The following is a 24,063-nucleotide window of genomic DNA, read 5'->3' on the forward strand; positions in this document are numbered from 1 at the left end:
GGTGCCGGGCCATTCCCCCGTGGCCGGCCGTTGGGCAGTCTATACCATACTTGCAGTTTGGGAAGGGGTTCCTCAACCCGAAAATGCTTTGAATGAGCCGAATTAAAATGTTTGTCTAGTTGTAAGTGATTAATAGTAAACAGTGCCTTCATTACTCTCATTTTGGGGGCCTCAGTTCCCCCTTTTTGTTTATGCAGTAGTTTCAAGATACTGTTGGCACGTTCAACAGTGGCTTGACCTGGAGGATTGTGGGGGAATGCCAGTGGAATGTGTGATTCCCCATGTATTTAGCAATTGGGTTATGCGATGGGGCATATAAGCTGGGCCATTGTCTGTTTACGTTTTTTGGGGGATGCCCATTTTGGCAAAGCATTGCAAAAGATGACTGATGACATGAGAGGAGCTTCACCGCTCTGAGCAGAGGCCCATATATATCCAGGGTAAGTAGCAGTAGTAACAAATGAGGGGAAACGGGTCATGTCCATTTGCCATGGTTGATTTGTGGATAAACCACAGGGACTGACTCCTCCAGGAAGATGAGCAGAAGAAAATCACTGGCGGTTGGGACAGAAGCGTGTGATGTGTTTTGCTTGTGAAAGAGAGACTGCCCCTTGGCTAAGAAAGGAGTGAGAATCCAAGGCAGAGGAGAATTAAGATCCAGTAAGTCAGGAATCCGCAAGATTGTGGCCCTCCGCAAGAGGCCCGGGTTGATGAGAACGACTGCCCGTGAAGGGCAAACAACGGGGAAGCCTGTGTTGTAACAATGACCGAGCTTCAAGAAACAGACATAGTAGAGGGCGGTTAGTGTGTGTGTTAAGAGCGGCGGCAGGGAGGTCCCAGTAATTGTGGGAGTCTGTTATTAGATCAAGAGGTGTTCGAGAAAAGACCTTTAGAGCAAGAATGGCAGCAGCCAGTTCTGCCCTGTGAGCGGATATGGTAAAGCTCTGTAGGCCTGTTTCCATTTATTCCTGTTTCCATGTTACAGCCCCTCCTGCGGCTGCTTTGGGGCTGTAAGAGCATCAGATAAGGGTTTATTAGAAATGAGAGAGTAGGAGGACAGGTGGAAATATTTAAGGCTCTGGATACGTTTATCTGAGGGCAATAGGAAGATAAATTGACCCATAAAATTAGCCACTGCAGTTTGGAACTTTCCATCATGTATCCGTAGGTCGTGCTTTTCTTCTTTGCTGATGCCTAGTAGATATATTGGGGATCAAAGCCAGTTAGCTGAATTATTCTTTTCCGACCCTCTCATAGGAGCTGCAATCCAAGAGAGAGGTGAGAGGCGACCCTGTGTTTGGGTTGGGCTGGGAGGAAAAGCCTTTCAAGAACAAGGCATTTATCAGGCAGAACTTGGCAGATTACCCTGTAAGGGGAGTGAGGGGTGTTCAAGGCAAGGACAGTTACGCGGGCAGAGCGATCTCTGCGGTCTGACAAAGTAGAGGTTCGTCGTTGGAATAACAGATCTCGTTGGTTTCCTCGAGGCGTCATCCATCGTGTGGACGCAGGGTTTGGATCTCCCTGTAATAAGTTAAAGAGGGAGGTCAGCTGGCAAGTAGGAATTTCTAGAGTGGGACGCAGCTGTGCCCAAGGAGTGAGCTAAAAGTGAAGTGGCGACGGAAAACGGACAGCGATCTGTCGAGCAGTGACTGTCTGCGACGCGAGCCTATACTCCAGATACTCCGTGGAGCTGCCGGTGGTGTTTTCTCAGGAGCGGTGAGCAAACCCGCGGCGGTGACTGAATCAATAAGAAATCGTAAACACGTACGGAGAAGGGTGTTATTATCTGAAGCAAGCAGATATCTTCCATGTCATGATGAATCCGTATGCGTGGGAATCTATTTCTGGTGGGTTGAAGGGCTGCCCTGACAAAAGACTGACACCTGGGGGGGGGGCTCTTCTCCACCCCCGAGGCAGATTCTTCCATTGGTGTCTTTGGACAGCTCTGTGATTGTCGATCGTGGGGACTGAGAAGGCACATTTTTCTTTATCCTCGGGGTGCAAGGGGATAGTAAAGAAGCAATCTTGGAGATCAATCCCAATGAGACTGAGTTGAAGGGAGTAAGGAAGGATTTGGAAGACCAAACTGTAAGGGCCCCATGGGAATCATTTGAGCATTAACTGCCCATGAATCATGTAGCAGTCTTCATTTGCCTGACTTTGGGGGATACAAAAGAGAGGAGTATTCCGTGGGCTGGTCGAAGGTTCTCTACGTCCAGGAGTTAATTCCACTCGGCTTAGTAGGGGTTTTAGTTTGTCCCCTTTTACAGGTCATTGCTCCACCCACGCAGGGGGACCTGGTTTCCAAGACAGCTTGAGTGGGGGCATTTCTGCAGCAATGGCCGTCTGCATAAATCTGTTTGCAAGGAAAGATTCCATTGCTTTCATAAGTCTCTTCCCCAGAGAGAAACAGGGATGTTTGGGACAAAAGGTCTTGTGATGGCTCGGTGCCCTTCCATATCAGCGCATACAACAGCAAATTTATTTTGTAGGGGACTGTCTTGTCCCCCTCCTCTGGTAAGAGTTCGTGAAGTGGGCACAAGGGGAACTTCGGTTGGCCAGTCTTGGGCTTGAATGACAGGTGCGTTGGCCCCAGGATCTATTAAGCCTTTCATAGTTCTTTTTGCAATTGTAATTTGTAATGTGGGTCGTGTGTCCTGGATGGGCAGAGCCCAAAAGGCCTCCTGCTTCGCACTGGTACTGCCAAAGCCCTTATCATGTCTTTGTCTATTTTGACTGTTTGGGGGCCCAGTAAGGAAGCAGGAGCGACTGTGCTGCTGCGGTCTGTGGCGGTATTTCTGTATCGGTAAAAGAAGTCAATGTTATTTGAATTTCCCCTCTGTAATCGGGATCAGTAACCCCGGGGAGAATGAATATGCCTTGGATAGTTGTGCTAGAGTGCCCCAAAATTATTCCTGCTTTTCTGGGTGGCAAAGGACCAACTATGCCTGTGGGGGCCTTTTTTGCTTCCCCAACCATTTTAAAGGTCACATCAAAGCAAGAGGCGGGTCCAGTCCTGCGCTGTCTGCAGCGAGCACGTCTATCACTCGGTGTCGTCTGGGGTGAAGGGGTTGTTGGACGTTTTGGGGACCCATGTCTTTGCGTTGACATTCCACATTTGGGCGTTCGGGTTCGAGGATTGGCTCCCGGTTTGCATGGGGGCTCGGGAACCAGCGCCCCTCTTCAAGTTTCCCAACGGGGTTTCCCTGCGAGTCGGACTTGGACTGGCATTGGTTAGCCCAGTGATAGCCCTTTTTACATTTGGGGCATTTTTGAGTGGGACGTTTCCGCTCTTGTTGTCGGCCTTGTTTCTGAAAACGTCCCTCTTTGCCGCATTTACAGCATTTTTGAGGTCTCAAAGCGGAGGCGAGCAATACTGCCCTACGAGACGGCGCCCGCATTTTGGCAGGCTCGCGTCGTTTCCACAGCGTTTGGGCGCTGGCCTCTTAATGGTGCCAGCCCCTTCTGGCGGTGCTGACTGGCATTTCCTAGGCCCGTTGTGTCGTCAGAAGTGTTTGTGCAGTTTGTCGTCTCTCTGTAAAGGTCATACAGGGTTCATTGGCTCCTTGCCGAACCGTAGCGAAGGAGCCAGATGGGGTCTGAGAATCTGGAGTCCGGGCCGTGTTAGGGGCCGCATCCGCTACTTGCCGACGTGCCCTTCGAACCACAGTCCTAGAAGCCCTTGGAATGGCGTGTTATTTGTCAGGTTGCCCATGGCAGGTATCCGAGCAGCACCTCGAGATTCGTGCAGCCGTGAAGAATACGGGGTGGCGTTAACCACCATTTTGATTGATGTTTGCCGTGCCAAGGGGTCATGTCATCTCCACCGCCTGTCCCTTCCATAATGCCCCTCGTGGAAGTACTTGAGAGCCCGTTCTCGCGGCCGCTCCGAGGCTCCTGGAAGACCTGGAACGTAAATGACCCCGGGGTGGCGCTCGTGCCTGGGCCCAAGGACAGCCAATGAAGCCTTCCTGTACTTGGGCTCCTTTAATGTTTTCTCCACCACGGAGAAGCAGGCAGTGTCCTTGACCCCTTTATTTTCCGCGCTAGAGAGGGCGGAGGAGGGGATCCATCGGGGGTTAATACTGGAGCCTCCGGTGGGGTGTTGGGGGTTCCATTCATCGGGGCTGTTGCCGAGACGGGGCGGCGTTGGCCGATCTGAAGGGGGAGGAGTGAGGTCCTGCCAACTAGATGGGGTGGGTTTTTTTCTGTAAAGAGTGGATAGCTATCGGGCAAAGATTCCATGTATGCAAATGAGAAGCTTTAAGGGGACCCAGTGCATTTTTCAGCCGTCTGCGCACACGTCCCCAGCCCTCAGCTGAGGAAGAGCCCTCGGGCGGGTCCCGGGGGCCAGCTGACCTATTACAGACACACTTGCGTTATGTCCTATCAGTTCCTGCCCCGTAGAAAGCGGCGGCCGATGCAGTTGCTCCCTACGGACAGCCTGTTGCTTACTGGAAGATGTTCCCATAACTGACGCGTTTATAACAGAAAAACAGATCAGAGAGAAATTGAAAGTAAAATTCCACGTGCCTGAAAGAAAGAGAAAAGCGAGTTCAATCGTGGCTCCGTGTCAGGCGTCAAGTGTTGTAGCGGACGTCGTTTCCCTTTCTCGGGCTTGAGGAGTGACGTGCAGGATGGGGATTATTTCGAGCCCTGAAAAAGTCCCTGTTCAGGTGCCAAATGTCGTCAGGCACGGAAATCAAGCTCTCAGACAAGGATCTGAGCGCCGTGCGGGACCGCGTCTGCGAGAGCAGCACCAGCTGGATTCCGCACTGAGCATTTGTTCTTATCAGAAAAGCAAGGACAGATGCCTCCAGGCGTGGGACAGGAGTACAAAGGGGCAAATACCTTGAAGCCCTCGAGCTGCCTGCACTCTCCCAGACGCGCAGGCATGCAGGGCGGCAGTCACGGGGTAAGGGAGGAGCAGGATGTGCGCGCTGGCCATCGCTGGCCATCGCCAGGTGCAGGAAGGGGCACTGGGAGTTACATACTTTCCTGGCTCCTGACCTATGCCCTGTTCCTGGGGATCGTGGGATCCTGTTCCTTCCGGGCCATTGCGTTCAATACCCTGAGACCAGGAACGCTGCTGACGTTCCCGCTGCTTCCCGTCACCCCTTAGGGCTGACAATATGCTTTCTAAGAATAACTCCACACGCATATATTAAAAAGAAAATATTGTTTCATTTAAGAATGTGTGTTACTAATTGTATTTTTCCACTCGCATATTGCTTAGTGTATTTTTAATATTTTTATAAATTTTTTCCTTAGTTTATCTATTGAATGATGAATTACAGTCTTTACCTTTATGAATTTACGATTCATTTAATGTTTTGTAATTTGTTTATGTCATTTTATTTATTTTTATTTTTTTAAAGATTTTTAAAATTTATTTGACAGAGAGAGAGCACAAGGAGGGGGAACAGCAGACAGAGGGAGAAGGAGAAGCAGGCTCCTCGCCGAGCAGGCAGCCCGACGTGGGGCTCGATCCCAGGACCCTGAGATCATGACCTGAGCCGAAGGCGGACGCTTCACCAACTGAGCCACCCACCCAGGTGCCCCAAGTGTATGTTATTTTAAATGCATTGGATGTTAAGTTGCCTTGGTATTTGTGTCATATGAATTGTGAGCCATTTTTGGTGAAAATACTGTTTTTATGTGAAATAAGTACGGATATGCTAGTATTGTTTTGTTTTTCTGGTATCACCAGCACTAATCTTTGTTAAACTTTTCCTGTGTATCTTCCAGGTGGTGAGGGCCGCTGTGAAAAGCAATGCAGACATTAGGCATGTGGTGGGCAGGAAGACGGCCCCCAGAGAGGTCCACGCCCCCCAGAACCTGTGAATGTGGTAGATTTTGCGGCACAGGGGATTTGAAGTATTTGGACCTCGAGATGGGGAGATGGTCTTGTGGGCCCAGTGAAACCACAGGGGCCTTACAAGTAGAAGAGGAAGGTGGAGGCCGAGAACCAGGGGGACAGCAGCGTGAGAAGCAGGGGTGCCTGGCTGGCCTTGCACAGAGGGTCCCCGAGCTTGGGAAAGTGGGCGCCTCTGGAAGCTGGGATGGCGAGGAGTGGATCCCCTCGGGGCCCCCACACCTGGCTGAGCCCCGATCTTCGTCCCTGTGCTCGAGATAACTTGTGGCAGCAGCAACAGATCCCTGCCGTGCCCTGTTCTGGAATTATTTACCTATTTGCACTCACAGAGCCCACCAGAGGCCTGCTTGGCCCTTTCCTGTGTTGTGTAGGAATTCTCTGTGTCTTTTCGGTACCAGTTCTTTGTTGGCCGCACGTTGTGAACAAATGGGTTCTGGTTTTCTGTTCCTGTAAAGGCGTCTCAATGCACCTTTGACACAGTCTTCATGATTGTAATGGAGTCAGGTGACCCATCGTTTAGCTGTTGTGTGTGTGTCTTGTTTCACACATCTCTACCTCATTCGGGAACAGGAAATACAAAACAGCTCCAGGTAGGTTACAGATGGCAGTGTTAAAAAGCAAACTTGTAAAACTTTCAATAGGAAGAACATAAGTGGTGATTTTTTTCTGTTCCTGGCCCTGCTCCTGGCCTGGCCCCGCCCAGGCTGAGGTTCGGAGCCTGGACACCTGCCGGCTCCCCCTCCTGCCTCCCCCAGCCACCAGGGAACCCCCCACCCCAGTCTAGGATCCCGGCATTTGGTAAACAGCACTCCCAAGTTGCTCCCTACGCCATGGGGAGAGAACTTTATCCAGAACGCTAGCAGTGGTTCCTGCCATGTCCCCCACCTTCAGGCAGCACCCTGCACCCCTCCCTCTCCCGGACTGGTCCCGGGACACTGAGAGGAGCCAGGGACGCCTCTCCTGGGAAGTCCTCAACCTGCAGGACCGGGGCCACAAAAAGGCTTCGCTTGGGGATGAGCTCCTTCCGTGCACAAGGAATTCCACCCAATGGGGCGTCTGACCTCAGCCCTGCCCACTCTCCCTGCCCCTCCCCTGCAATCCCAGCACTAGTGGGCTCAGGTGGGTGGGCCTGGGGCCTGGAAGCTTGGTGGAGTTCTGAGGTTTTCTGGGCAGGTGGGGGTCCATGCCTCAGTCTCCCTGCTTCCTACCCCTTGCAGGCACAGCCTAATGAGAGACGAAGGACTGTGGGGGTGCGCCTCCAATTAGGGGTGGGCTCCCTTGCCGAACTTGCAGACCCACTGGCCAGGCTGGGCCTCATCAGCACCATCTCCCCAGCTCCACTCTGTAAAGGGGAAACCGAGGCAGGGATGAGCTGTTGTTCACAGGCATCCCGGGTCTGATCCAGAGTTCTCATCTGGGCCCGCCGCCTTCCTGGTTTTTAAGAGCCAATATGCAACGGCAGGAACCGACACCCAATTCCAGCAGCACGCGGAAGGGCCCCTCCTCCCACGCCTCTGCAGGGGTGAGTGGAGCGCTTCTCTGGACCCTGTGCTCTTTTGTCCCACACTCTGCAGCACACACACTTGGCCCCTCCCCCACGCAGGTGCCCCAGTCACCAAAGGAAGAGAAAACGAAGTCATTGTTCCATTGAAACTGCGATGCTGTCAGCTTTACGTTAACACGTGTTTGTGGAAGGGAAAAAACTGCGCATTAGAACTTCAAAATGGAAGCAATTCTACAATTCGCTAAACAGAAAAGCTTAAAGTCACTCCACAGATGAACAAAGAAAATACTGCCTTTTTACTCATTTGAAAGCAAGATGCCGTCCCTCTGGCCAAGGGGACCAGGTGTGGAGACGTGCAGTGGGCACAGTGAGACCGTCTGAGGAACATTCTGATTTTCTCTCACAGGGTGAAGCTGGGCAACTGGTTCCTCCAACCCACATGGGGCTGAGGGTCCTTCAGCTGGTTCAGCAGGAAGCTCGTGTGGACACGCACCCAGCATCCTGGGGGCCGGGCTCTGGGCTCTGCGCCCCGGCCTGCGCGCCAGGCCAGAGTAGACGACACTCCGTCTGCCTTGTAATTGTAATCTTGAAATAAAAGTGACAAAACATTTAGTGATCTTTTTATTTTGTTAATATGCTCAGGGTGAAGTGACCCCTAGGCCCTGAAGTAACAACAAAAATATATTAGTTAGATATTATAATTCTGGTACCCGAAATAAAGACAAATAGAAAACTATGTTAAAACATTAAAAAGCTGTAAATTTTCATTAAAAGTATTTACATGTGTATTCTGATGCCAAATTTATAGACACATTTCTTTTAAATTAGCTTGATAAAATATTCTGAAATATGAAAATAATAGAAATAAATAGTTAAATATCCACAACATATTCATGAATGAAAAGTCAATTATTAATTCCTGTTCTGAATTTACATATTTATTTATAAATGGCCAAGGGATCTTACAGTTCCTCCCAAATTTTTATCTTTTCCGTGTGGTTCCTTAATAGTGTATAACTCTGTAAGGCTTTCAGTAGCCATGAGTCACTGCCAGGGATCAAGAGAAATGCACGATTCTTCCATAACCAGCAACGCTGACTGGTCTTAAATGCACCTGATTTTGTTTGTCAATCAGTAAAATTAAATATTTTTACAAATATTTTTTAAGTTACAATATATAGAGAATAGGACATATGTATTTGAAAGTTTTGATCGGAGAGGAAGGAGTGATTCCTTCACTAACTCGTGTCACCGCGGCTCTAGTTACGGAAGCGGCTGGTCCTCGCGTGGAGGACGGGCCAGCAGGTCGAGCCACGGTTCCCAGAGCCAGGAAGCCTCATGCGTCATGGGCTGGCATCTGCACTCTGCTCGGTCCACTGAAGGTTTACGTGATTTCTCCCCATATACTTCTGATTTTTTAAGTGGTTATTGTTTTTGAGGGTAATTCTCTCAGTCTTATTCTTGCTGTATACGAGACGGTATTAGTTTGCCCAGATGGAGAGTGAGTCGTGCAAACTCACGGCCACCAACGTGAGTGTGCTCCGGGAGCACACTGCCCAAACAGCTGTTAGGGGTTTCCTAAAATCCATTTTGTTGTTTCACACGGTTGGGAATTAAACACATTTATACGCTAACCATATAGTCCACATTTCATCCATTGCACCCAGTTCTCATGGGCATTCTGAAGGCCTGCCTGACGCTCAGGGGGACGGCCAAGTACGCCCCGGCCACAGGGTGGGACAGGAAGGGCCGGCCGCCTCGGGTCCCCGGGAAGCTCGGCTGCGGGGAACAGGCCTGCACGGGGAGACCACTGCCAGCAGACTTCAGACACGCACTGGCTCCGTCACGGCCACGTGCACGGGAAGCAGGCGCAGCCACTCCCCAGGACCGGATGGCTGCTCAGGAGCTGGAGACGGGACTGGACTTCGAGGTCTGGTTTCTTCTTGGGAAGTGATGTTTGGTGCTTGAAGTATCACAGGACGCGTCTGAGAAAATGAACGCACGGTCCCAGTTCCAGCGTCGACGTGGGAGGGGCAGCGCGACAGGCCCGACGAGGACGCTCTGTGGTCTGTGCCGGAGGCTCACTTGTGATGGTTCGGAAACTAGAAGCTACTCTGCGCCAGGGTCAACAGCGCCACATCTGCCTCTAGGGTTTAAGAGGGTTGTTCCGACCTACACGAGAGGTCAGGTGAGCACAGGACAATCAGGCGCCAGGGGGCGGCACGCACGTAAGGGACGTGAGCACGCACAGCAGCGACAACCTCAGCTCCCCCGGGGGCACTGCCCTGACGGGGGGACGGCCGCAGACCCCGCGCCGGGCGAGTGCTGCAGGGGGACCCATGCTCGGTGACCTGTGACGGGGGAGCGCGGGCTCCGCAGACACAGGTGAGGAGCTGTGCTGGGCGGGGGGCGGGGGGGGGCAGACCGTGCCTGGGGGGGAAGGCGCCAGGTGAGACTCGTGCACGCCGTCTCTCCAGCCGGTGACCGCTGCGCGGGGGGCCAAGGCCCACGTGTGAGAGACCAACAGCACAAGGTTCACGGGGAAGCCTTTATGGAAATCACCGCAAGCGCGTGACTAAAGGGCGCTGTGCTCGCGCTACACCCTCCGCGGGCGGACCCTCCGGGCAACAGTGTTGCTGCCCTTCAAACAGACCGATGCTCTTCGGGTCACACGGGGCTGGGAGGTCAGAAGCCTGGCTGCGTGAGCTGCGGCGGGTCTGGTCCTAACTCCGGCATGCGGGTTCTTCGGGCACGCGGGGCCGAGGTACCACGTCCAAGGACGGGTTTTAGGACAAATGGTTCACAGGCAGGAAACTTGCTCAGGCCCTCGTGGGGACAAAGGAGACAGAACGCGTCACGTCACCGCTTGGTGTATGTCCTGCCAGAGCTTTTGCTCAGTCCCTTTGGGGTAGGGATCTTGCTTCCGACCTTTGATCCTGAGGTCCCCGATTTGGCCATGGCTGGGCCTTTCCCTGCTGGACACACAGACACACAAAACACAGGCACCGTGTCAGGAGGGACACGACACGAACAGAGCGCGAGGCCGCGGTGCAGGCACGGTGGCCCCTCGGTCTGCGGGGGGCCGGGCTGAGCAGGGCAGGCGCGAGGACCGGCCGCACCTGCTGAGGACGTGCACCTGAGCCCGCAGAGGAGGAAGGAAAAGGGCTCAGAGGAAGGGCCTGACGTCAGGGATGGAGGGAAGAGCCCGGAGCCGACCGCCCATTGCTGGCTTCAGAAACTCAGCTCCAGGGACGAAGGAAAGGAGCAGCCGCGGGACTGGAGCTCCGTGTGGGGCTGAGGAACCTTGGCGGCCCCTCCAAGGGCCTGTATTCCTCGTTTACGGAAGAGGCTGCTGCGAGGCCCTCGGCAGGGCGCCTGCCGCGGACGGAGCCCAGGACCCACGTCTTGTCACACTCGTGTTGGTGACTTTCCTGCTCGCCCCTAACGGAAAGCTGTGCCTCCAACAGTGTTTTGGTCAGGAATAATTTTCTAATGGAAAATATATTTCCTTGTAAGGCATTCTAAGTCTAACATAAAATAGTGAAAATTACGATTTATAAAACGGGTAGTGGCATCATCTGTGAATCTACTATTTAACTTTGTGTTTCTAAATACTCCGGTTTGGTGGTGCAGACAGACGCCGAGAACCAGGGTCTGCCCCTGAGGAACACCCGGGGGCTGGGTTTGCTGCCTTGATGACGCCCTCGTGGGGCCTCCGGGACGGGCAGGATCTGTGCAAGGGTCTGGTGCTGACAGAGAGAGTTCTGGTCACACAGTAGGCCTCCTCACTAAGCGCCCAAGGCAAGACACAGAGACTAAGTGACAACAGAGGGGCGGGGACCCCACCACATGGGTGCCGAGGTGCCGGCAGGCACGGCCCTTACCCGGCGGCAGGGCGGGCGCCTTGTGCAGCACGCGGGTCTTACGCAGGTTCGCCGTGCAGCCCGCCGAGCCCATGAGGTGAGCTTTCCACGCCTGCAACAAAGGGAGAAGCACACGGTGTGTCCGCCAGGCCACCAAGGGCACAAGTGAGATGAGCTCCCGCCAGAGCTGAAATGAGGGGCAGCCACGGCTCCTGCCCGACCGGGTGCCCGGAGCGCTGTCACGGGAGTGGCACCAACGTGGAGGCTTAGGGAGCAAACGGGGCATGGGGCTGTGGGGTGGCCTCCAGGAGTGGAGAGTGGCCCCTGGTGGACGGCCAGCAAGAAAGCAGGGACTTCGGTCCTCTAATGACAAAGAGAATTCTGCCAGCAGCTGGGTGAGCGTGGACTGTCCCTCCCGAGCCCAGCCCGGCCCGCAGATGGGAACGCAGCCTGGTGAGACCCCGAGCAGACGAGACAGTCGGTTGTGCCCTCAGAAAGTGTGTGGCGATTCGCTTCCTGGCACGGAGGACTGAATTCTGAGCAAGCAGAGGGGAAGTACGAGAGGCCTGCTGACCGCCTCGTAGCTGTGAGCCCGGCTGCCGCTCCCGGTCGGGCGCTGGGGACAGGAGGGCTCGCAGGAAGAGGAGCCGAGGGCTGCAAGGCTCAGAGCCCCCACAGTACACAGCAGCCAGAGGAGGGGATGGGGTGTCACAGGCAGCATGAGTGTCACGGGAGCAATCAGAACAGAAATGCAAAGGCCCCTAAATTCTAAAACTAAACGGCACGCGAGAGTGTGCGCACGTGAGAACTGCTTATGTACCTTTTAAAAAGGCGAAGCCCGTAAGGAAGGAGGGTGGTGAGCAGGGGCAGGGACAGCAGCTGCTCTCCGTTCCCTGAATATGTCCCATTTTATAGACTTTGGGACGAGCAAAGCATTTTATGTCATTACAAGACTTAACTGAAAAACCCCCGTCTATTATGGAAGAACGCGCGAGCATCTAAGGAACAGCCGCAGGAGAACTAAGTTTTAAAACTCAACGCTGCCGGTGCAGCTCCGTGGCAGGGCATTTACAGAGGAAGGGACGCGCTGCTGGCTGTGCCTCCAGGGAGCACGAGAAAGGGCCCACGGGTGGGGTACAGATGAAACGAGAGCCCACCGTCAGTCAAGTGGCGGACGGGACGTGAAGGCTGCCTGCAGGCGCCTCTGCTCTGCTGGGGACTCGATAGTATTGACACTTTCTGAGAGAGAGGACGAGCTGGGACAACTGCACGGGTACAGGGCTGACTGTTTGGTTTCTGCACAGTGCGCTGGGTCTGAGCCGTTGTCTCGTGGGCACACGTCCCAGAGCTGGGACAGGACAGCCCGGCCACAGGACACAGCGGTGGACTGCCCGGCACATGGAGGACGGTCCTGCCCCTCGCGCACTGAACTGGAGTCACGGCGTGGCGGACGGAGGGAAGGGAGGAGAGCCCGCAGTCACCCGTGAGGTGCAATTTCAAACGGCACCGGGCTCGGTTTCAGTAATGAGGAGGGACCGGCGTGCTGTGGTCCAGCCTAGCTGCCATCAGGGGCCCCAGCGCCCAGAGGAGCGTGGGGACCAGACAGAGGCCAAAGCCCGTCACGATCGGCCCCCAGAGCCGAGGCCCCTGCAGAGGGTCTAGGGCGGCGGCAGGAGGGGACCCGAGCAGGCAGCTCAGCACAGGGAACGCTCGGGCGGCACTGAACAGGGCAGGGTGCTCCCCGAACACTCACGGTCCCCCGCCCGCGGCCCAGCCCTGACAACCTCGTCACCGTCCCCTGCACGGCGCTGGCCACCCCGTGCTGGCTCGCGGCCCGCGTCAGGCCCTCACCTCTTCTCCGGGTGAGAAGTTCTCATGGCACAGAGGACACCGGTTTGCCAGCTTCTCTGGTTTGGCAGCTGCAGTGGTGTCAATAAGACGAGATTCAGTTCCTCCGCGACAGCGGCCCGAGGAGCAGCAGACACCTGACCGACGCCCCCTCTGCAGCGGGGTCCCCCCCCCAACCCGGCAGGGCACCGCGGACACGGAGGCGCTGCCTGAGCCGCACTCACGGTTACACTCCTTCGTTTTTATGTGTCTGGGCAGCTCTTCTTTCAGGACGGCCTCGCTGCAGCGGTAACACTTCCCAAACCCGTCCCTCCTGTCGCACTCCGTCAGCAAGTGCTCCGTCAGGCTGGAGATCTCCACCACCTGCATCCCGAAACGCAGAAGGATGCCTGTGTCCGAGAACGCTGCAGCGTGTGCTGCCCCGCCGGCCAGCTCGTCCGGCTCGCACACAGCTCAGTCCTCCCCCGCCAGCCCGCACACACACTGGGGAGCCCTCCATCCAGCTGCAAAAGGCTGCAGCCGGGGCTGTCCTCACGGGCACTGACCCGTCTGCGGGGGGCACACCTGGTCAGCGCGGGGACTGACCCGTCTGCGGTGGGCGCACCTGGTCAGCAGGGGGACTGACCTGTCTGCAGTGGGCGCACCTCGTCAGCATGGGGCAGTGCTTCCAGTAGTGCAGGTCCAGGCCGTCTTCTGTGAAGGACTCACTCCTTTCCCCACAGAAGATGCACAGACTGCAAGAGAACAGAAGCCGGAGATGAAGGCAGGGATGTCGCCTGAAACACCACACCTGCCCTGTCCGCGGGCGGCCCCGGGGGACCTTGCTGGAGGGTCCGCGGGGGTTCAGCCCGCTAGTGCGCTGTAGGAAGAGCCGGTGTTTGTGACGCCTGAGCTCGAGGTCCCTTCCAATTCTAACCTGTCAGCATAATCAAGCACAGACGCTACTTAAGTCGCGAGAACAAAGATATTTTACTGAAATGCCTGGAGATTTGTTGTGGGGGCCGCACGGGGAAAGGATTTTGCTGTCACAGGATTCTGGGCCTTTAACAGCACTTCTGACAATGGGCTGCTGACTTCTCTGGGGGCAAAGCGGGAAGGCATCCTGGCTCTCCCGGCGGGAACGCCCGGCAGTCGGGAGGGCCGCTTCCCCACCTTTACGAATGACCGAGAAGAGCCGGTTCGCTCACGTAATCCCACTGCGCTGGAGAACACACTGACTCCGTGGCATCTGCACGCGGCCAGTCCCTTCAGTCCCCACAGCACAGGCTCAGGCCACCCCTACTCACTTATCTAAACAGTGACTCCCGGGGACTTCTGGAGCCGGAGGTGGGGCTGCTTTCCCTCCTTGTGTGTCTGAAATGAAAAACGAAAGCATTTAAAATAACTTTCTGTAAAAATTACTCTCGCATTTTTAGCCACCGGTTTGGTGTGAAACACATTTAGAAGCTACAAGCTGAGGGGCGCCTGGGGGCTCAGTCGGTTGAGGGTCCGCCTCTTGGTCTTGGCTCGGATCATGGGGTCGAGCCTGTGTCGGGCTCTGCGCTCAGTGGGACGTCTGCTCCCCCCCCACTCGTGCTCCTGAGCGCTCTGTCTCTCTCAAATCAATAAATCTTAAAAAAAAAAAAAAAAGCGTACTAGCCGATAAGGGTCGTGTTAACCTCATTACGTTCCCCGGGTGTTTGCTCAGGGAACGAGGTGCCCGCTGCTGACAGTCCCCAGGCCCAGCACCTACCCCGACTCTCCGCCTCCACCGAGGGGCCTTCGTTCCCCTAAGAACAAAAACGGAAAGATCAGAGACAGAGGGCTACACAGTGAGTCCGTCCAGGGCACGTTCTGACGCCAAAAGTAAGTTCTTCTGTTTTCAGACTTTCTACCAACAAGTAACACATCTCCGTGAGCCGTCCATGCCCACACGTGTGCCCTCCCCTCACAAGCCCCAACAGCGGGCTCCTGTCCCCGCTGCCGCTTCCCAGTGGTTCACCGTCCTCAGTGCCCGTGGGCTCTGGGCAGCACAGGACTGTCACCCTTCTCCACCGACGCCGGGGGTGCCCCATGAGCCCCGTCTCCTAGCCGCCTCCCCCTTCCTGGCTCCTCACACCAGGGGTGCTCGTCCCGGCTCCCAGGCTCACAAGCCCTCTCTGTGGATGACCAAGGGTTCAAGCCCTCTCTCCCTGGGGTCCCAGGACCCAGCTTCTCCTGAGCAGGCTGAGCTGCTGCCGTGGGCTGCCCGGTCACAGACCAGGTTCCAGAGCCCCAGGAGCACCCTGGGAGAGATCTCGTACTTCTCCCCTTCTGCCCACTCAGCCTCCGTCAGCCCGCCAGCAGAGCCGAGGCTGGACTTCGAGCACACCCAGGCCAGGCCTCCTCTTGCCAGGTCGGGGCCTTGCTTCTGGGGGCCCTCCCAGCAGCGGCTGGCGGGCCCGTGAGTGCCCCGGCAGGCTGGTGTACTTTTGCTTGGGACTCAGCCGGCTTCCTGGCTCACCTGTCCACTTATCTCCTGTCTGCAGCGCTCTCTGTACACCAGCCACCTGGCTCCAGCTGCCCCTCCAGGGGTCCTGGCATACAAGCTCTGGCCCTCTCCTCCTCTCACCCAGGCTTTTGCCCGAGAGGCCTCCCCAGAGCAAGGTGTCAGCCGGCAGCCCCTCCTCGGCCCCACCACACCCCCATGCAATCCCTCATGTATCTTGATCACTGACGCCCCTAAAAGAGACGAGCGTCCCCAAGGATGGAGATTTTTGTCTGTTCTGTTCCCTGGCATACTGTCCCCAGCACGCTTGTGGACTAAATGGATAACCTGGCATTGCAGCCTTCCCGTGCCCAGGCAGACGCCGGGCAGCAAGGCAGCCATCAGTGTGGTGGGCTGGGCCTCGCTCTTCCCGCCAGGCTCCTTTCCTGTGTCAGACACCCCGTGTCTGGGGTGCTAAGGATGCAGGGGAACTCCAAGCGGCGGAGTGGACAGAGGGGTCCCTTAGGAGCAGCTGAGTGTCACTGCTGGTGGCCAGCCGTGTGGGGGCTCAGGCCTTCCCGCCACAGTCTCCCCCACCCCAGAGCTCTGGGAGCCACGTTAGCACGTTTCCTCGCCGGCTCTCTGGACACTGCTATCGTCCCTACGAAGCCTGACCGTGTGGTGAGCGCCTCACAGCACCCTGGGCACCAACCAGCCTGGCCTGGGGGGCGGGGGTTGAGGGCCTTCTTGGACTTTCAGAGAACAGGGACAGTGGGTGGCCCTACACGTAGCATTTAAGTGACATGTTACAAACACGGGTGCTGTCTGCTGGATTTGTAGAGAATTAAGCTTCATGTCCCAGTAAGTGACTTCTGTCACAGCCAGCCATGGAGCAGGAAGCGCACACCAGAACAGTCTTAGAGCTGGGGGGTAACAGATTAACGAGAAGCTGGCACGCGGCTCACACGATTTGTATGCCTACACAGAAGCAAACTTAGCGGGACTGTACTTTAGGCATCAAAACTTCTTAAGAGAGATGGGTTTGTGCATTTTGCAGGGAGACAGTGTAAACAATGCCGAAAGCTGAATTTTAGTTCAAGTTTTACCTTATCGATGCTTTGAATAGCTTAGGAAACCAATCAGTAATTTTTAAATCCTTTTTTCTAAAACTCAGGAGCAATCAGGCAATCTAAAAATACTCTGTCATTCACAGAAGTTTTGGAGCAGGATGGTGGGCACAGTGCCAACCCTGTGAATGCACTGAATGGCACAGGACTGTATGTGTAAACAGGGTTAAAATGGGAAATATGCTACGAATATCTCACCATGGTAAAAACAACAGAGGAAGAGATACCATAGTCCTCAGCAGTCCTTCTAACACGCAGGCCGATGTCTGCCCCCGCCGTGCCATCTACCCTGTGTTACTTTTTCTTTCCCTGTCTCTTCCTCTTGGAGCAGTGGCCCAGGGCCACTTGGTTCTGTTCCCTGCTTATTTCCAGAGCCCAGCACAGCGCCTGGCACACAGCAGGTGCTCAGCAAACATGATTTGGATGGAGATGAGCTGGTGAAGGTGCTCCTGGACAGCTGAAGGACAAGGTTTCCCAGCACCGTTTCCACAGGTATCTATGGGGGGGGGGCGTGACCTCAGCAGCACCCACAGCATCTGAGGCTGGGCTCACTGCAGCTCGGTGCTGCACCGTGATGGGGGGGGGGAGGTGGGTGTAAGAGCACAGCCCGGCTGTCTTGGCTTAACCACTGAGAGGTCTGTGCTTTGGGTAAGTCACTTTAGTTTTAAAAATTTGTTTCCTCATTGGGGTGCCTGGGTGGCTCAGTGCGTTAAGGTCTCACTCTTGATTATGGCTCAGAGTCCTGAGATCGAGCCCTGTGTTGGGCCCTGAGCTGGCGTGGAGCCTGCCTGGGATTCTCTCTCCCTCTGCCCTTCCCTTGCTCACGCTGTTTCTCCCTCTCTAAAAATATAAATAAATAAAATAAAAATTGTTTCTCCATTTGTATAACATTAGGAAAAATCAGGAGCACCTGCCAGACCTGCTTCAGTGGGCGGCTATGAGAATCGGACCAAACATGACTGTCTTAAAGAATCACCTTCGGGGGGGCACCTGGAGGGCTCAAGGGGTTAAGTGTCTGCCTTTGGCTCATGTCATGATCACAGGGTCCTGGGATCGAGCCCCACATCAGGCTCCTTGCTCAGCGGGGAGCCTGCTTCTCCCTCTGCCTCTCACCCCTTCTCTTGCTCAAAATAAATAAATAAAATTCTAAAAAAAAAAAAAAAAAAAAAGAAGGCCCACCCTTGACTCCATGGTGTGAGGCCCCATCCCCATGAATTCCCCCCTTCCTCAATGGCCCCTTCTGTCCTGTTCTTGCCAGCTGCCAGCACCACCGAAGGCGTCACTGTGACTCTGGGCCACAGGCACTTCAACACACACTCAGTTGCGTTTCTCTCTTTTTGAGCCGTGGTAAGCACCCTCACTGAGGGGTCTGCCCTCCTAACAGCCTGCTGCGGGCACAGTGCGGTCGGGTCACCAATAGGCACAGTGCCATGCAGCACACTCTGGAACCTTCTCTTCCTGCACCCCTGAAACCTCGTGCTCCTTGGTAAGCTCTTCCCCACCCCCTTTCCCCTTTTCTTTCAACTTAAGGAACTGAATGACAAAATGAACGTCGTGAAACGGGTGTAAGTCCCAGAAGCAGGGCAGTCACCCCCAGACGGCGTCTCCCAGAGGGTGAGGACCAGAGGCTTCCTGAGGGGGAACACTTCCCTGAAACCTGCCTTCTTCAATGCATGGGAATCAGATCTCCACACACAAGCTTACTGTCCTCCTTTGCCTCTGAAGGAGGCTCGGAGCTCCGAATGCGAAATCTACCCTCCGCCTCCTCCTTTAGAGAGGAGATCACCAGCAGCTCATACCACTCCCTGGACTGTATCTAATTCAAACTAGCTGATGAAAGATTCCTTTTATGTGACCCAAAACTAGTTTTAAAAAAGCAACTAAGCCTACAGATATCATCTGCGTAATGCCGTGAAAGGAAAGCAAGCACGCCGTGCATCTGTCTGTGGGACAAGCACTCAGGGCGTCCACGAACGCGCAGGGGTGAGGGTGCGGCAGCCTTCCCAACCTGGGCTTCGGCCTGAATGTCCTTGAGTGCGGCCAGCTGCCCTTGTAAAGCTTTAATTTCTTCTTTCTTTCGTTTTTCTGCTTCTTCTGTAGCTGCTTTCTTCTGTGCCTGGTATGAAAATTATTTTTCCATTAGAATATCTTTTGAGGGTAATCTTAGAAATTGGGAGAACGTTACGGCATATGAATTATGTTTCTTATATGTTATGACAGTCACTGAGACTAACAACATAACTGGGGTCGAAGTACCTTCACCAGATTAATCTGATAAATATTTACGGACAGATAAAACCACACACGTCCTCTCGGCTGTCACTGTTCCTACTTACAGATAGGGAAACTGAGAGTCTCACAGGCAGAACGTGGGGGAGCCAGGATCTGAACTCAGGGAGATGACGTTTCCCTGGCTTCCTGCACCTGAAGCTTCTTGGGTCATCTATTGGTTTATTCATGGACCAAATAACTTCAATAGAGGATTAAGTCATAATGTCATAAAAGTTGACTTACCCTAATTTCAGCATCTGTAGGTCTGCCGTCTATTTTAGCAAATCCCTCAAAAATTGTTTTATAGAGAACATTCTTGCGTGTGGTGCTGTCGTCTGGAGGGAGGTACTCTAGAATAAAAGCCCGGTGCTGTTTATACATGTCCAAAATAACTCTAACCGCTGTCTCTCGAACCTCATACACTCTGTGCTCCAGGGCACTCACTGAAAACTAAACATAAAGTTGGGAGGGGTCCTTGTGGTTACTGATTCTTACAATAACAGTTTATTTTTCCCCAGCATAAAAGAAATACAGGCACATTATAAAAATTTGAAAAAGAAAATAAAAGAAGCCCCCCCCCCCCGCCACTGCCGCCGACGGCCCAGAGTTCTGGCTATTACGACACCGAGCTTTTCCCACCGTGTTTGCCTCACACACGCAGTGGAGCTCATGTTGGAGATATCTATCTATCTATCTATCTATCTATCTATCTATCTATCTATCTACTATCTATCTATCTATCTACTATCTATCTATTATCTATCTATTATCTATCTATCTATCTATTACCTATCTATCTATTATCTATCTATTATCTATCTATCTATCTATCTATCTACTATCTATCTATCTACTATCTATCTATCTATCTATCTATCTATCTATCTATCTACTATCTACTATCTATCTATCTATCTACTATCTATCTATCTATCTACTATCTATCTATCTATCTATCTACTATCTATCTATCTATCTATCTACTATCTATCTATCTATCTACTATCTATCTATCTATCTACTATCTATCTATCTATCATCTATCTGCTATCTATCTATCTTCTATCTATCTATCTATCTATCTATCTATCTATCTATCTATCTATTATCTATCTATCTTTGTGCTTTGCTTTTTCCACTTAACGTGCCAACAAACATTCTTTAGGTTATATCCTTCCGCAGACTTCATATTAAATATTATAAAATATTCCAATCAGAGAAGAGGAAATATAAGAAACTTCACGCATCCACCATCCACAGTAACTGATGTTATGATCTTGCCATGTTTGTTTCAGATCTTTGTCTTTAAGGGAACACCGTGGTGATGCCATGAGTCCCCACAGAAGGCTCCCCGGCCCCACGGTCTTGCCGCGCTCCGTGGAGGCACGGCTCTCCTGACGCCGGCCTGCGCGCTCCCACCCAGACGCACGCTTCCGTGTGTACAGTGTGTGTGTGTGTGTGTGTGTGTGCATACACATGCTGGTTACACATGTGCGGTTTTTGTCCGACACTCTAAACAGTATACTGTGCTTATCTCTCTGAAACTTTCTTTCCTCCGACTCCACATTCCTTTGTCGGGGACGTTCGTTTGTCATGATCCATTTCAGAGGCTCTACAGTGTTGTCACAAGGACCTACCATGATACGTTCGTCCCGTCCTACGCGGTCGTTACCATGCTCAGTAAGTCGATGTCTCCCCGTGGGGCTCTGGGCGCCAGCCTCTCACTTCCCACAGTCTCAGCCTGCCACAGGCTCTTGGTTTTACCCTGGACCCCGGCACCCCCAACTGTGGCATGGCCATTAGGAGTCCCGGCCTTAGGGGTCCCAACCTCTGAGGGTCACCTCCTACCTTTCCCACTTTTTTGTACTCCCTCCCTGGACAATTCCTCAGCCCCCTCTGCGTCTTCGGTCTATTCCGGACCCACCACTGTCTTCTCCCGTCTGTCACCTCCCTCAAGTCTTTCCTGCCCAGCGTGTCCATCACTAAGTCACTTCCAGGACCCCTTCTTCCTGTGTAGTCATGGGCCAAATGGAACATGCTTGCAGACTCGAGAAGCATGCTGACTGGCCCCATGCCAGACTTGCCATGACAGGTGCCATGGGGGCCCTGGGCAATGAACAGTGACCTGACCCGAGGCATTTCTGGTCAGTTCACCTTCCCAGATGTCAAGGGGGCATTTCATTCATCCTTCTTGTCTCTCAAACCTCCATTATCCAGTCTGGCTTTGAGCAGACTTCGTCCGTGGAGAGGACACGTTTTCCCCACTCCACGTGCAGCCAGCCCTGCTGTGTATACGCCAGAGCCCAATCCCGTTGGCCATTCAGGGACTTCGCTCCTGCAGTAACCGACTCTTCCTTCCAACTTCTGTGTCTTTCTTTCCTCTTTTCCCTCCATCTGGATCCATCCTTCCAGCACGCAGGTGGACCTGAACACAGCTACGTGCTCGACAAGCCAGCTGCCTTCTTCCATGTGCACAGCTGTGCCACCCTTCCTGGCCACGTGTGCTCAGGTCCAGGGAAGGGTAGGTGGGAGCGGTCCGGCCGTAAAGACTCCCTCACCACCCTCCACTCGCTTCCTCCATTCAGTGATTGAGTTGTGAGAAGGCTGGTGGCATCCTACTGGAAGGAGGTGGAGGCCTGAAGGCCCGCGTGGGGCAGAGCGCCCTCTCCCCTCGCGAACTACACGGGACCACGCGGGAGAGCAATGAACGTTCCCTGCACTACGCTGCTGAAATGTCTATAGTGCCGCGGAGCTCAAAGGGACCGATGTCAATGCAGCTATCTTAAAACGGGGCACCGTGTAACAGGGATTCCGGTATGTGGGGTAGGCTTTGTGTTCTGTGCTGGGGAGCAAAGAAACTGAACTTGGAGGCAAGAAAGTGGGTGGTCCACGTGACTGCAGAAGAAAAATCCACTGGGGAGCTGGCAGTGGCCGGCCAGGCAAGCGATGACAGGGGCTGGACCTGAGTGCAGCAGGAGAGCTGGGAGGTCTGGTCAGCAGCTGGATATATTTGAAGGAAGAGCCCAGAGCACTTGCTGAGCAAACAGAACAGCGTTACCATTTACAGAAACAGGGAAGGCTGAGGAGGGGCGGGTCGGAGAGGAGGGCAGGCGCTCCATCTGGACGTCAGGCGGACACGGCTTACCTGAGGAGTCAGGTGGCCGGGAAGCGCATGTGCAGAGACTGTGTCTTCCACGGACGGTGGGGAGGTGCGGGTGAGGTCACCGAGGGAAGGTATGTGCACAGAAATGAGAACAGGAGGCCTGGACACTCCCATGTTAATGCGATCAGGAGGATGAAGAACCGGAAAAGGGACCCAGACAACAAGGCCAAGCGTGGGGAAAGTGGGGTGCAGAGCTCCAGAAGTCAAGGGAGGGAGTGTTTCAAAGGCTTATTTACTTCAGTGTCTAAATCATACGTCCTCAGAGGAAACACATGAATGGAAGTGGCCTCATAGGATCCTGTCTTTCCTGATTATACATTTGATTGTGTGAGGACCCGGTTCAGGTTTCCGAGTCAAGGCACACGTGGAATCCACGGAGAAGGGAAACCCTCCCCTTCCCGCACCGACAGGAACGAACGTGGAGTGCTGACGTGCGGGCTGCACCGAAACGAGCCGTCGGGAGCGCGCTGCAGCTCCGCGTCTGGCCGAGATGCTGGCTGCACGCTCAGCGCTCGCTGCCAGCACACGTGAAATCAGGCAGGAGGGAATCCTTGCTCTGGCAGTTTCTCTCCCAGAACGTCTGTGGTTTCATCAGGTTGTCCATTTCAGCCGCTCTACACTCCCGTAGACTTGATGTCCTCAGTGACACCGCAGTCCTCTCTTACAGACACGGGCTCTTCAGGGTCTGTGCACCACCACGGACCGACGTCTGCACGTACGTACAGACTCACAGCAGAACGAGGAGCAGGAAGCCTTGCTCTCCTTTGTTAGATGACACGGACTATTTTTCTGAAGTCATTCATTCATTCATTCATTCAACAAACATTGACTAGACACCCACCATGCTCCAGGCCCACCTCAAGTGCCAAGGCCACGACCGTGTGACACCAGAGGCGCGCTTACCTTCATCACGTTATCGATGGTGAAGCCTGTGCCCCCGGTGCCCAGGTCTTTCAGAAGCCGGGCCAAGAGGCCCATCTGACTCATTGCCAGATGAGTCGAAGAGTTGGCCTTTAATGGCTGCACCAAGTAAGATGGAATAATTTGGAGAGACCTAACCTCCTTGAACAAGGCCATTTCCTATAAAAACCAACATGACTGTGTTAATTTGTACTGGAAAATGCTAGAGGCATTTAGTATACTTTAGTATAAACCTCAAATGTCCAAGGAAAAAACAGGGAATGAAAAATGGTGGTAAAATAATTTATCTCTAATAAGCTTATATTTCTATTTAAGATATAATGATTAAAAACAAAACTTCAAATCATAAAAAATAAAACTACGATCACTCAAAGATCAATGAGAGTTTTACAACAAATGTGATCTAAAACTTAAGATTTCTCTTCTCAGGATTTCCTAACTTCAAGAAAAAGGTTTTCTGATTTCTAAAATTCTAAAACAAACGAGTACTGTTAGTCTCTATGAGATGGCGGCCGAGAGGGCAGCAGTGCACAGTCTCCGGCGGCCGGGACTCCCGGCGGGCCGACGGGAGAGCATGAAGTCCCACTGCCAATGAGCAAGTCTTCCTATACTTACGGTATTTATCATTCAAGCAGCCAGACACAGAAAGAGGAATGATCAAATAAGGGGGCTCATGGGTTGCAATATAGAAAGAAATCAGTTTTGGGGGCGCCTGGGTGGCTCAGTTGGTCGAGCGTCCGACTCTTGGTTTCAGCTCAGGTCATGATCTCAGGGTCACGGGATCCAGCCCGTGTTGGATTCTGTGCTCAGCAGGGAGTCTACTTGGGATTCTCTCTCTCCCTCTCCCCCTCCTCACCCCTTCCTCTCCCTCTCTTAAAAAGTGAATGACTACATGAAGGAACAACACACTCTCATCTTCAACACGCCTTTTGACAGACGCCACCTCCCGCAGATTCTGAGCCGCACTGAGAGGGAGTATCTGGTGGGCTTCAGTGTCACTTATTTTTACCTTCCTGTGAGTATAATGTACTTCGTGTTCATTCTC

At 53.6% G+C, this 24,063-nt stretch overlaps 1 protein-coding gene and 1 long non-coding RNA gene across 4 annotated transcripts in view; one reads left to right on the plus strand and one right to left on the minus strand.

Moving 5' to 3' along the window:
- On the plus strand, window positions 1–7,987 carry LOC125283064 (uncharacterized). The gene is made up of 3 exons (XR_008956718.1): window positions 1–1,716; window positions 5,401–5,555; window positions 5,749–7,987. It is a non-coding gene; the product is annotated as an uncharacterized LOC125283064 (long non-coding RNA).
- Window positions 7,988–24,063, minus strand: part of CEP104 (centrosomal protein 104) — a 33,915-nt gene continuing 17,839 nt past the window's right edge. For 2 of the 3 annotated variants that reach the window (XM_057305124.1, XM_044391408.3), the window contains exons 13-22: window positions 23,001–23,177; window positions 19,178–19,384; window positions 18,672–18,779; window positions 14,823–14,859; window positions 14,377–14,443; window positions 13,716–13,824; window positions 13,315–13,453; window positions 13,094–13,161; window positions 11,264–11,354; window positions 7,988–10,354 (exon numbers count right to left, since the gene is read on the minus strand). In XM_057305124.1, the coding sequence (XP_057161107.1) occupies window positions 10,239–10,354; window positions 11,264–11,354; window positions 13,094–13,161; window positions 13,315–13,453; window positions 13,716–13,824; window positions 14,377–14,443; window positions 14,823–14,859; window positions 18,672–18,779; window positions 19,178–19,384; window positions 23,001–23,177 (1,119 nt within the window). In that variant the 3' untranslated portion in view covers window positions 7,988–10,238. The remainder of the gene's footprint in view (window positions 10,355–11,263; window positions 11,355–13,093; window positions 13,162–13,314; window positions 13,454–13,715; window positions 13,825–14,376; window positions 14,444–14,822; window positions 14,860–18,671; window positions 18,780–19,177; window positions 19,385–23,000; window positions 23,178–24,063) is intronic. The other variant, XM_048221720.2, reaches the window with a different exon arrangement.

Source organism: Ursus arctos, unplaced genomic scaffold, assembly GCF_023065955.2.
Source record: "Ursus arctos isolate Adak ecotype North America unplaced genomic scaffold, UrsArc2.0 scaffold_32, whole genome shotgun sequence".
Lineage (NCBI taxonomy): Eukaryota > Metazoa > Chordata > Mammalia > Carnivora > Ursidae > Ursus > Ursus arctos.